At 38.2% G+C, this 13,162-nt stretch overlaps 1 protein-coding gene across 1 annotated transcript in view; it reads right to left on the bottom strand.

Annotated features, from left to right (window-relative positions):
* The window catches only part of LOC149928548 (ATP-binding cassette sub-family C member 3-like), a 35,294-nt gene extending 22,991 nt beyond the window's left edge, over positions 1 to 12,303 (bottom strand). The window contains exons 1-5 of the mRNA XM_090157913.1: positions 12,224 to 12,303; positions 10,393 to 10,593; positions 4,190 to 4,333; positions 3,411 to 3,581; positions 2,578 to 2,752 (exon numbers count right to left, since the gene is read on the bottom strand). Coding sequence (XP_090014039.1) covers positions 2,578 to 2,752; positions 3,411 to 3,581; positions 4,190 to 4,333; positions 10,393 to 10,593; positions 12,224 to 12,303 — 771 coding nt within the window. The remainder of the gene's footprint in view (positions 1 to 2,577; positions 2,753 to 3,410; positions 3,582 to 4,189; positions 4,334 to 10,392; positions 10,594 to 12,223) is intronic.
* Between the last annotated feature and the right edge of the window lie 859 nt (positions 12,304 to 13,162).

Below are 13,162 nucleotides of genomic sequence, written 5' to 3'. Positions count from 1 at the left end.
AACAGGTAGATATTTCATGTAGAAATATTAGATAAATTACAAGGTGAGAATGGTGGTCTGCTTTAAGTTTGAATGATTGACAGGTAATTGACCTCATTAGTTTTCACATGATTGTGGTTGGCACCCCTCGTTGAACACGCGGCGCACATGCGTGCGGGGAAGAAACGAGCTCCTCCCGACACGCATCTGCAGGTGAGAGGGGACGTGAGTGCGCCCACCACGTGTGTAGGTATAGGGCCCCTAACTACTGGCGTATATCTATAGGAAGGGTTTGGAAAGAAAGTCAAAATGAACAATCGAAAACTATCATCACTTTTGACTAGTGCTGTATCCAGGAAGGTGTCACAAGCTCAAGTGCAAAGGGCCCAGAAGCCAAGGGCGAACATAAATGGGCCTTCAAAACAAACAACAAGTATTTGAAATTTCGTTGCGAACAGATCCGGGGCTCATATCTTGCTGTCGAAACTAATCGTTAAATCGTTATGGTACATCATGAAAATGTTTATAACAATGATAAAAATGTAAGATTTGCAGAATGTAGTGTGCCATCTATCATTTTCCATTAACAAATAAATGTTGATTATCGTGATGTCATGCATTCATCACAAATCTTCAAGGGACGTCGGTAGTTTTTATATAATCCTTATTGTAATTCAATCTCCCAGAAATAGTTTTAGCGAACTACATAATTAACTAGTTTTATCAAAAGCGGCACCAGGATATTAAGAGGCGTAGTCTCTCTTTCATATTTTTAAAATTTATCAGTGTTTATGGGTTTTGCTTGGGAGCTAAAACCGTAAACAAAAACCAAACGAAATCGTATCTGTACTGCCTTTAGCACCCAAGCTTAAACCATTTTTCCATATTTTTACGCTAGATTTGCCAGATAACGGTGTACATTGTACCGCAGTATTTCAGATGGTAATGGGCCAACTGCGCAGTTCCCCTTTGCGCAGTTCCCATTACCGCATATTCAATTTCATGGTTTTCCATTTGCGCAGTATCCCATTTCCGCAGTTTTCCATAAACGCGTTTTTCATTTGCGCATTTTTCATATGCGCATTTTTTCACTTGCACAGATAGATTTCATTGGCACGGTTTATCATTTGCGCAAAACTTGAAAATTTTTGGTATTCACAGCGCGATCGGACATTAAACTGAAGTTCAGCTGGATGATAAACAAGGTAATGTTAAAAATTATCTGCCAGAAATAACCCTTTTGTCAAGGAAAAAAGGCTTCATAATGAATATTTAAGGCATGAAAATCCTCGCAAATGGGAAATCCGCGCAAATGATAAACCACGCAAATGAAAAACAGTGCAAACGGAAACCGCGAAAACGGGAAACCGCGCATACAGGAAAACTGCGGAAACAGGAAAACCGCGCCAACAGAAAATCGCGCAAATGGTTATTGGCGCAAGTGACAAACTGCGCAAATAAGTAGCTGTGGAAAGAGGGAAGTGCGCAAATGGAAACTGCGCAAAAGAAAACTGCGCAATTGGACCCAAACCATTTCAAATACCATAATTCATAAACAATCTTGATAGCAGTTTGTTAAATTAGAAACACAGTCGGAATAACTAAGATTTTTAGAAATTATTTTTACTATCACCAAATCGGTTACTTCAAGTATATCCGCTTTTAAAGCTGTATGCCAATTCCATATAATTTATTACCATGGACTATAAAGGAGCTTCGTTTTAGGCTCATTGAAGATAATATTAAAGATAATATCTATTTTGAGAAAATTCGGGGACCGCCATCGTCTCGATCTTTAATCACGTCGGAAGACATCAGTAACAACGAGATACAGGGCTGGTTTGGTTTTTAACGGGAAGGAGCTTTCCTGTTCGAGCGTAAGGGGATGGATCCGGGATCAACGCTAGAAATCGTCCCAAATTAACAAATAGTTATTCTCCCTTACAATTAATAAATACATTCTTGGTTCACCAATAGAGTAATTTAGGAAATCTCCTTATGGAACATCTCGGGGTCGCTATGAATTATTTGGAACTGTTTCTAATCTTAATATATCCACGTATAAAATATACAAATATACACCAAGCAAAATACATTCTCCTTGTTATTTATACTTTGGAATAAGTTTTTTGTCCCGTCTAAATAGTACTGTTGCTCTAAGAATGTTTCTTACTCGTTCAGTATCCACTGTCTCTTAAAAACAAATATTAAAGGTCAAATACAAGGTAAGAATTCTTCACCAATTTTACAGTATTATCTTTTAAATATACAATCGGTAAAATGTGAATTATGACGAATCAATAAATTTTATGCCAGCGAATTCAGTACGAAAAACCAACTTTGCACAGGACCCATGAAAAACTAGTCCCGCTACTAATTATAGCACCTTGAAGATATACAGTTTTGATGTTACTGGCTTTTGTATAGAAGTGACTGTGTCCTTGATTTCACAATTCAAATAATTTTTACGAATTTTACTTAGTCAGAACAACCTCGTATTAAATGATATCGCTCGACTTGAGTGTTACTACTACTACAACTGCATCGCGCTTTCCGAATTGCCTAAGTCACAATATTTTGAGTAAATGCTAAACCTACTTTTTTGTAGATGGCGGTCGTAAGAGATGAACGCAAACGAGACGACAAATCAACACAACGTTTAATACGAAATTCGGTCAATAAAAGCTTCATGACCTCCAAAAGAAAAAGCAGAATTGCGTAGAACACACCTTTCCAGATTGGTTCCTCGCTCGACGCGTACTCCATTAAATATCTATTTAGAAAAAATAAAGATGTTGTGAATAAGAATTAGTTAAATCCAAAATTTTCACCCCAGATCTATAAAGGAGCGCTTATTTGTTCGCGCAACATAAAAAAATCTAGTTCTTTAGCGACATGAGCCAAGTCTTTGAAAGCTGCCTTAAATGTTTATAATCTAAACTCTCAAATGTTTTCTTGCGTTCACTTTGTACGATCAACTTCTGATTGATTTAACATTAAATAAGGCATATTCTAAAAATGCATTAAAATCTTATTATAACCTTTTTCTTAAAATATTTTAAACAGCCTTAAAAAGAGGATTAGAGAAAAAAATTCATTTAAAAATAATTTCAACCAGTATAAAAATTAAGGAAAAGAAAAATTAATTTCTTCTGTCAAAATGATGAAAGCCTAGGATGAGTTATTGGTTTGCGAGGGAACTCTCTTGGGCAACCTTTAGTTGGTAGTTTGAAACGTATTCCTCGACTCTCTACAACAAGGCCTACATAATGATTCAGGCACAGAATGAGTATAAAATTAAACCAGGTATAGATTTGAACCATTGCCTAAAATGGTCTTAGGTAACAAAGATCAGTACTTATTTCTTAAAAAATCCGTAAAGGCAGTTTCAACGCGTAAACTAATAAGGTATTTTAAAAAACAATACTTACGCCATTAAAATTGGAGCCGCGAAATTGAGTAGTTCGGCAATTAGTTGAATAGTACAGGGAAATATGAGATCTGGTCCAAAGATTTTGATGAGCATAGTTGTAAAGTTTCCGCGGCTTTGTAGCGATTGATCCTCGTGAACTGGAAGATTTTTTTCAAATTTACCACTTTCACTGAAAATAGTTTTGAATTTTTTTTAATCATTTTAAGCAAATGTAGAGAACCAAAATTACCATTTTGATAGTAGAAATACTATTATCTCAATTTTTATTTCATAAAATCAATTTATTTTTAAAGCAACTTCGGGCTCCAAATAAAACTCCTCAAATACTCTTCCTTTCTTACAATCATATCTGCAACGTTAAATATTTAAATTTTGCATTCAACGAGTAGCTCCGGCAATTTCTCAGTTCAACTGGAGAATAAAAGATTTTACCGCGTGTGATTTTCATTATTTTATTTACTTTTGTTCAATCTATAATTTTCTTTTAAAATTTGACGCTTAGTCTGAAGACGGTGAACGTGTTGAATTCAAGAGACTATGACTTGAACAGCGCCGCGCATGACCCGTTGCAAATATACGGCAGATATTTTAAAATCTCAACCATTCTCATTAAATAATCGAAATTGGATGGGCTTCCAAAACGATATCGATCCTACAGAACAAGCCGTTACTGGCTTTATTTAATTTATACCCTTACCCAGAATATATTCCGTGTATGAAACTGATATTCCAAAAGAGAAAACATGAACATTAGCCCACAGATACATTTTTATTTACCTTTCTTTGTTTTCATTTTCTTGAGTTTGTGTTGAGATGGTATATTTATCTAGATGTTTATGAGTTTCTGCAGCCTGTAAATCAGACCTCAAATCATAAATGTCGGAATCTTTTAATGGCTGTTTGTATCCTTTAAGAATCAATCTAATAAATAGAAGGACTTTATTGTTAATAAAAATTAAGAATGTTTAATAAAAAACACAATATAACGGCGTTGCTAGCCAAATACAGTTGGTTCGATTCCAACTTTTTTTCTGGGAAAAAAAACTTTCGAAAACTCTTACGTCGTTCGGTATTTTCCCCTGAGAGTTTTATTTTATTGTGTTCAAATAATTTTTTTGTGTTAGCAATTATAGTAAGTTTAGAGAAATCATAGCCTATTTAAAAAATATGAATCATAGATTAGTAAGTGTTACTTTTGCTCAAATTAAGTTGTAAAAAATAATTTTACCATAATGCCTCAGAGACTGAAAATTTCTAGTAAGTATTTAATATTATAAGTAACTAGATAAGCATTGTAACCTGACCACCTGATTTAAAGGAATTTAAAGTCTCTAGAAGACTTGGGCCTAACGTTGTGACTTGGGTTTTGGCAAAGTGGATTATTCTTTTAATTATCTAACAAAACATACCACGAGGGAGCTGTTGGTTGGCGTGGCATCAATTGCTCACAAACTTACAAGGCATTCTAACCCGACCATCTCTAATAACGATTATTTAAACTATACAACAAAAACAAGGCAAGTTTTAAGCTGACATAACCTTGGAAAAAACATCGTTACGTGGATGGGTTTTTTTATGAAATATTCATTATAAAAGTATTCTTTCGTAATCATCAATCATCAACACTCGCCCTCGATAAAAACATTTTCGTATGCGATGATGTTCAGCTTCTTCGTGGATTCCAGCTCGTCGGAAATCGTTTTCTTCTATTCTTCTGACTTAAGATTGAACGAGCTTCCCTGGCAGATTGTGGTAATGCATCACAAATAAGGAATACTCCTAATGCGATACGACTGATCTGGGAATCACGTCATCATGTGATTTTATGGATCTGAGAATCACGTCATCATGCTATTCTACGGATCAATAATCAGCTAGGCTAATACCCAAGACACCACCTTAGGCCTAAGTCAACAAGCGACTTTTGAAGCAATAAATTCAGGTGACCGGGTTAGATGTCATCATGCGATTCAACGGATCTGGGAGTCACGTCATCATGTGATTCAACGGATCTGGGAGTCACGTCATCATGTGATTAGACGGATCTGGGAGTCACGTCATCATGTGATTCAACGGATCTGGGAGTCACGTCATCATGTGATTAGACGGATCTGGGAGTCACGTCATCATGCGATTCGACGGATCTCGCAGTCACGTCATCATACGATTCGACGGATCTGGGAGTCACGTCATGATGCGATTTGACGGATCTCGCAGTCACGTCATTAGGGCTCGGATTTTTCTGATCGTTTCAACCGGTAAATTCAGTTAACCATGATTAATCGGAAAACTTCCAGATAATTTAACGGTAAAATCTCGAGTTTGTTTATCAACTAATTATATAGTTTGAAAAAAAAACATTATCTTGATCGCAATAAATTCACCGCCGCCTTACTTTCCCCGAATGTATTTTTTTATCATGAAGCCGATATGAACTTTTATTTAAATAAATTTGTACACACTTGTTTTTTTTAAGAGAAATAAGATCAAATTATAACTCTTCGAAATATTTACGAATTAAATATTTACCGAAAAAAAGCAAATTGTTTTTTTCTGGAAATATAGACCATATTTCTTCGTTAATCAATCATATTTGTTGTTCCAGTTGTGATATACCCCGACTAAAATGTAATAAAACACTAATGAAAAACTCGTATTAGTCTACCCATGGATAATAGTGAACTACTTTAACTATTTTTTATAATAAAAACCATGGTTTAGCAAATAATATAACTATGTTTTCATCTGGTGCTGCTAGTATCTTACACTTAATTCCGAAAAGGATGGATAGATAAATCACGAAATAAACTGAAGTGTCAATGCTGACTAATGAAACGGTGAAATACATTTTATTTTAACAAAATGGATAAAGTTGGTCATAAAATTCCCTTTCTAATCTGGGCCGCGGAAGTCTACAGACATCTGGCCAGAGCGCAATATAACCTGTGTCGTTTGCGCAGTTTACTAAAATACGGGGCGACGTTTCAGTGAGATGGGCATTTTTGGTCCTCAATGCCCCCACAACGCGATTGAGTGACCAGTCCTTACAAGCACCCGGGGACAAGTCTCGCACTTTCAATAATCAGCCTTTTCAGTTTACATAGAGCCACGTAGTGGCAAATGCAAGAAGCTCATAAACTGCTGGATTTTCGTCTGCTAAGCAGACGCTTTATGGAAAAATCGTCTGCTTAGCAGACGAAAATCCAGCATTTCATGAGCTTCTCGAATTTGCCACTATGTGGCTCTATGTAAACTGAAAAGGCTAATTACGTTTCTTCCTCCACTTCTGAAATAATATCCTTTTAGTAAGCTATGGAAATTTTACTTCCTTAATAGACAACATAAGTAAGGACTAGTAAACGTGTAGGGTGAATAAATATAGGAGTTATAGTCTTACAAGTTTACTCATTTTCTCCCAAGTTAATTTTTTCTACGCTTAACTTCCATAGTGTGCGTATAGATAATGTCAACAGTAGCAGACGTTGTCGTAGACAAATAAGTTACACGTAGAAAGGAGTTCTTCATAGTCCTTCAAAGAAAACAGGTGTCGGTTGCACACAGCAAAGCTATACGATATACACTCAGTGGCGTAAATAGCGCCCCCGCAGACCTCGCGGCGCGGGGGGCCCCCGAGAACTAGGGGGCCCCCAAACGTTTATGATTGAAATTGATGCTTTTTAAAAGGGCCCCGAGTCGTTTTTCAAGGGGGGCCCCGGAGTTCCTAGTTACGCTACTGTATACACTCCTAAAAGTTGCCGCTGGTTATTATTGTTATATTATTTATTGGCTTATATATGGGGCGCCAAACCGGAAAAACTAAATAACATTTCTAGGAATATTTTAACAATTCTAGGAATATTTTCAAACTTCTAGGAATATTTTCAAACTTCTAGGAATATTTTCAAACTCTAGAAATATTTTCAAACTCTAGGAATATTTTAAAATTACCTATCAATTTTAAAATCCTATATATTTTAAAGCGTTTCCTAGTTATTTTAAGAGAGACGTTTCCTACATATTTTACGGACATAGAAAATTTTTCGGCAAAACGCGGGAGAGAAAGCAGCGCTTGTAGTTTCCAATCGGAGAGTTGAGTGTGAACACTGTAAAGGCTAGTTATGATGAGATGGTACTTGTACCGTTGATGGAGTGGTACTTGTACCGTTGACCATAAATTTTCTTGAGGCGAGAACACGTAGAGCTCAAGCATCCGAGTTCAATTAGGAATTAGGAGACCAGGTTTTCCAGAGGATACCCGTAAATCAGATCGCTTATTGAAGGATGCAGATTCGGACACTAGATCTTTCAGTGGAGGCTTATCATCAACGGTACAAGTACCTCTCCATCAACGGTACAAGAACCATCCCTGCAATGTAACAAGTACCATCCCATCAATGGTACAAGAACCAATCTATTAACGGTACAAGAACCATCCCATCAACGGTACAAGAACCATCCCATCAATGGTACAAGAACCATCCCATCAATGGTACAAGAACCACCCCATTAACGGTACAAGAACCATCCCATTAACGGTATAAGAACCATCCCATCAATGGTACAAGTACCATCCCATCAATGGTACAAGAACCACCCCATCAACGGTACAAGTACCATCATAGTTCGCCTTTACAGTGTTCACACTCAACTCTCCGATTGGAAACTACAAGCGCTGCTTTCTGTCCCGCGTTTTGCCGAAAAATATTCTATGTCCGTAAAATATGTAGGAAACGTCTCTCTTAAAATAACTAGGAAACGCTTTAAAATATCTATAGAAAGTCTTTTAAAATATAAAGGATTCTTAAAATTGATAGAGTTTGAAAATATTCCTAGAGTTTGAAAATATTCCTAGAGTTTGAAAATATTCCTAGAGTTTGAAAATATTCCTAGAGTTTGAAAATATTCTTAGAGTTTGAAAATATTCCTATACTAGAAGTTTTAAAATATTTCTAGAAATGTTATTTAGTTTTTTCCGGTTTGACGCCCCATACGTTTCAGCCATGGTTAATCCCAACAATTAAACGTGAAATATTTATTTCAACTACCTTGCGCATAAGTTTTAAAAATCGTTTTTTTTAGTACGATAAGAAACCAAAAGTCTAAAGATTTTTTTTCCGGTAATTGATAAATATGAATTTTTTAAATATTACCAACTATAAATAAAGGAAAACTCACGGAAGATAATCAAATAAAGTTTTGGCCAAAAAGTGATAGAATAATTTAATTTTTTGGTTGAAAAAAAACCTTAGGTGAATTTTAGATTATTGGATAATAGTTGAACTAAGAAAAAAACTATTGAACATATTTGCTAATAATTACATCAAAAGATAACTTTATTTAAAAAAATATACGTATTAATCAAATTATACAAATAAAATTGATCGAAAAATATTAACAACATTTTTATTCAAAGAAATATTTTTCGAAAAAATTCGTTTGTGTCTTAGTTACGGTTAAAAGTTTACCGACACCGAGCCCTACACGTCATCATGTGATTCAACGGATCTGGGAGTCACGTCATCATGCGATTCGACGGATCTGGGTGTCTAGTCATCATGTGATTCGACGGATCTGGGAGGCACCTCATCATGTGATTCAACGGATCTTGGAGTCACGTCATCATGCGATTCAACGGTTCTCACAGTCACGTCATCATGCGATTCGACGGATCTGGGAGTTACGTCATCATGTGATTTGACGGATCCGGGATGTCACGTCATCATGCGATTCGACGGATCACCTGCATCGGATTCCGAGATACAATCGTTTGATTCCGGACCGTGGGAATTCTCCAACTACTTGCCCAGGCTGGAAACATCATCTTCTGATAAACTAGGAAAATAGATGTCCATGACGCGTCTAACAGGATTGAACTGGACATCGCGAGACCGTAAGACGTCGTTGAGTTCAGGAACGTAGATCCGATATCTTCAAATCCAACGAGTACTCCTTTGTACGCCTTCTTTCCCAAATTCTTCCTCTTTATGTTCGTAACATTCTGCTCCAATTATTTTGAGAAGCTTGATGGATGGATTCGGCTTCCCAGTCCATAGCTCGTATGGTGCCTTTCTTGCATACGTGTTGGTGCCGTGCGGTTTAGAATGTGCGTTTTGATATTCACCGCTTCAGCCCATAACTTCGGTGGCAAATCTGGATTGGCATGCAACATCGCTCGGTCGAATTTCATGACCATGCGATTTTCAAGCTTGGCTACTCCGTTCCGTTCAGGTGAGTATGGCATTGTCTTTCGGTGATTTAGGCGCTCTTGCGTTGTCAGTTGTCGAAATTCCTCGTTTACGTACACTGCACCGTTACAGTGAACAGCTCTATAGAATATATACGACTCTCAGGCCTAAATATTCATCCTTGATAAACAAATAGTAGCTCTTTCCCTGCATGGATGGAAACGGAAACAGTTTCCAAATATGTTAATCGATACGCTCTCCTGGCTTCGTAAATTTCCCTGCCCGGGTGCCAAAACTCTGCCTCGTCAACTCTCCATAGACACAGCCTTCGCAGCATATTTTGATCTTTGACTCGACAACCTCGTAGCCAAGTCTCTTCAGCGTAGCTGCTACGTGACGCTTGTCTTGTTGACCCATGCGCCTTGCTTCCGTTCTTCGGATCTGTGGCGAGGCATGCCATGTTATCCGGCTGTTTCAATGTGATATCGAGACGGAAGAGACTCTCGATCTAGCCGGCTAGACGTAAAACTTGTTTCCCTTCTGCTTCTCGTATAAGCCACAAGACGTTGCTGTAGCTTGTAATGCCAAGTCCTTGTTTCTGATAACTGCGCTCTTCAAGGAAAAAACATTATTGGCGATACTTTTTGTGTGCCAGAGATTATGAATGAATTTTCAGCGTCTTCGCTTCCTGGCGCGGAAAAGAACGGCCAGGTTGCTTCCCCATCTGCAGTCATCACAGCTCTATTTCCAACCTGGACATTCACTGGCGTATCAAAATTCCGGAATCTTATGTACTTTGTCGCATGCTGCGTGGCCCCGGAGTAAAAATACCAAGCTTTTTTTGACGATGAGTGGGCAACCAAGCCATTTGCCGCAAAGAGACCACCGCCGCCGATGCTGCTACCTTTACTGCTGCATTCAACATCATCTTCACTCTTAGATGCATCCTTTGGTTTCAGATAGTCTTTAGCGATGTGACTAGAGGCCTGCGCCGATCTGATATGGGTCGGCGGTGGCGTTTGACCCGAAATATACCGGCGTTGGCGGCTTACGCCGGCGTTTAGGCCTACGGCGGCGGCGTTTTCGGCGTGGCCAAAATGACCGGCAGCGGCGGCGTACGCCGGCGTTTGTATAAATTTTAGAGCTTAGCGTCAGTTTAAAAAACACGCGACCAGAAGGGCAAGGGCAAATACCACTCGTACTAGTCCTTCCATGGACTAATTAATATACTTCACACAGGGACGCCCCGTTCCCAAATATTTGCTTCAGGCGATTGTTAAATGTGCGCTCTGGCGGCGGAGTTAGGAACTAACTAACTAATGATAACCGGGGAAGAAGGAAAAGGGGCGAGGGAAGGGAAAATACAAATGTAGCTCAGCAGCTGGAAAAAACCTGGGACTGGCTCAATTTGTAAAACGTTTGTTTTAATGTTTTAATGTGCGAAGTACATTAATTAGTCCATGGTCCTTCCGAGGTAGGCCACTGGCCTGATGTCAAATGACAACCAAAATTATTCGCAGTTATGCCGGGTCGAAATTCGGTTGAAGGCTCGATATTGTTTTTTTTTTAATCGTGCTCAACTATAACGCTCTGCAGTGGCGTCGACAAGGATGGTTCAATATCAACCCCCTGGGCCTACCTTAACTATACAAAATTGACACCCCCGATGGCGTGGATCCCATGGACCGTACATGAAGTGAGCCTCCGTAAACATGGTAGCGTTATAGTTGTTAAAGCTGGGACCCTTAGTCTCCTAGCAACAAAAAATATGAGACCCAGTCCGCCACTGATTATTAAAATGGAATTTTGGAAAACATATCGATAAACCAAGACACATTTAAATTTAAAGAAAATTAAAATGTGGATAAGGCTTGGTTATATTAGTGACTCTCTCTTTAGCCAAGATAGCAATGCTGGAATCTATTGATGCAAACGAGGAGACTACCCTAGGTGATTATCACCGATTTTGTTGAAACTAGCTGGATATCTAGACCTTATGGTAACATGAAATCTCACCAAGGGAAAAGTTGCAATGGGCATTAGTTTTGCCATGGCAACCGAAAATGTGTTTGACAACACAGTATGTATATTTTCCCATTGACAATAACATGGGAATTTGAGCACTTCTAAGGGTACCTCCCCCCTATGAAAAATTTCAAAACCTAAAAAAAATAGATCAAAATTGACAAATGAAATACATTTTATGGTATATTGATGAATTTTGGTCAATTTGATCAAAATATGTAAAAATTTATCAGAATCGGTAAAAATGGAGAAAAGCGAATTATAAAGATAAAAAAGTTGTATTTGCCAACTAATCGCCAAATCGAAGATAATAAATGAATTTTATCAAAATGAATAAAATGGAATTTAGTTGTTTGAATTTGATCAAAATTAATAATTTTAATTACAATTACAATTATTATTATTATTTTTTACAGGGGGGACCCTTAGAAGTGCTCAGATTCCCATGTTATAATATACATACTCAGTTTTCAAAAACATTTTCGGTTGCCATGGCAAAACTAATGCCCATTGCAACTTTTCCCTTGGTGACATTTGATAGAGCAATTGAAACATTCCGGATATTTGCGTCGTTCCTTCTTTTCTTGTCACTCTCGGTTACCGACGTCTTTGGTACGTTGTTGAATCCCCTTTGGACTCATCTAGTAAAAAGTCCGGATGACTTTCCAATGGCGTTGCCATCTCGGTTAGCACGGCCAAACAGCATTTTCTCGAATTCAGTTACCAACTGCTTTTCTTCGGGGAAGGTGTCCCACAGCATTCCAAAATCCTGAAACTCAGCTTGTGGCACCGACTCAAAGATACAAGCGAAGATAATCGACTAATCGAAAGATACATCATCTTATTTCTTCGCCTTCTTAAGTCTATCGGTCCACAACGCCTGCAGGGACGATAGATGCGAGGCCATGTCGAGCTCTGGATCCTTTGTTGTACGCATCAGCGAGGCTTAACGTTTTCGCAGTCTGTTCGACGAAAATTAATCAAATATGTGGAGGAATTTTTCCCTCATCTCCTCAGGCTCCTCACAGTTCGTGATCATGTTGTGGACATTGTTGGACATCACTGACCAGATGAGTGCTCGGGCAATACTGAAAGCTACTTGAAACTTTTTCTTGCTTGTGGCATGCGTTATGATTGCTGATTCTGCTACCATTGAGGACGGTGCTGTCAGTGCAACGTGTTCGCCAGTGACTATGTCAAATCATTTCGGATCATGAGCATGTCGACGAGTTGCTGTTTCCAGCTACTCAAGTTTTCTGGCTTAGCCGACTTCTCAACGTCCTTGCGTGGAAACCCTTAAACTGTGCTCAGGATGCAAATGGTCATGATCGTGTCGTCACCAGGATACTATAGAATCATCAGGAACGTGCTGCAACCAGAATCCAGGAACATTCGTTATTGTCTTCTTAGTCGTAACATTAGGTTGAGCATTGGAAGCTTGCTGTGCCCTAAACCTATTGAGGTTTCTTATCTCAATAACCAGCACAGTGATGAAATTACTCGAAACAATAAATAAAAATTTGAAAGTAATTTATTTATA

This window comes from Leiobunum rupestre, chromosome 9 (assembly GCF_980474605.1).
Source record: "Leiobunum rupestre chromosome 9, qqLeiRupe1.1.hap1, whole genome shotgun sequence".
Lineage (NCBI taxonomy): Eukaryota > Metazoa > Arthropoda > Arachnida > Opiliones > Sclerosomatidae > Leiobunum > Leiobunum rupestre.
Note: the sequence above shows the minus strand (reverse complement) of the source record. Positions and strands in the feature narration are given on the sequence as shown.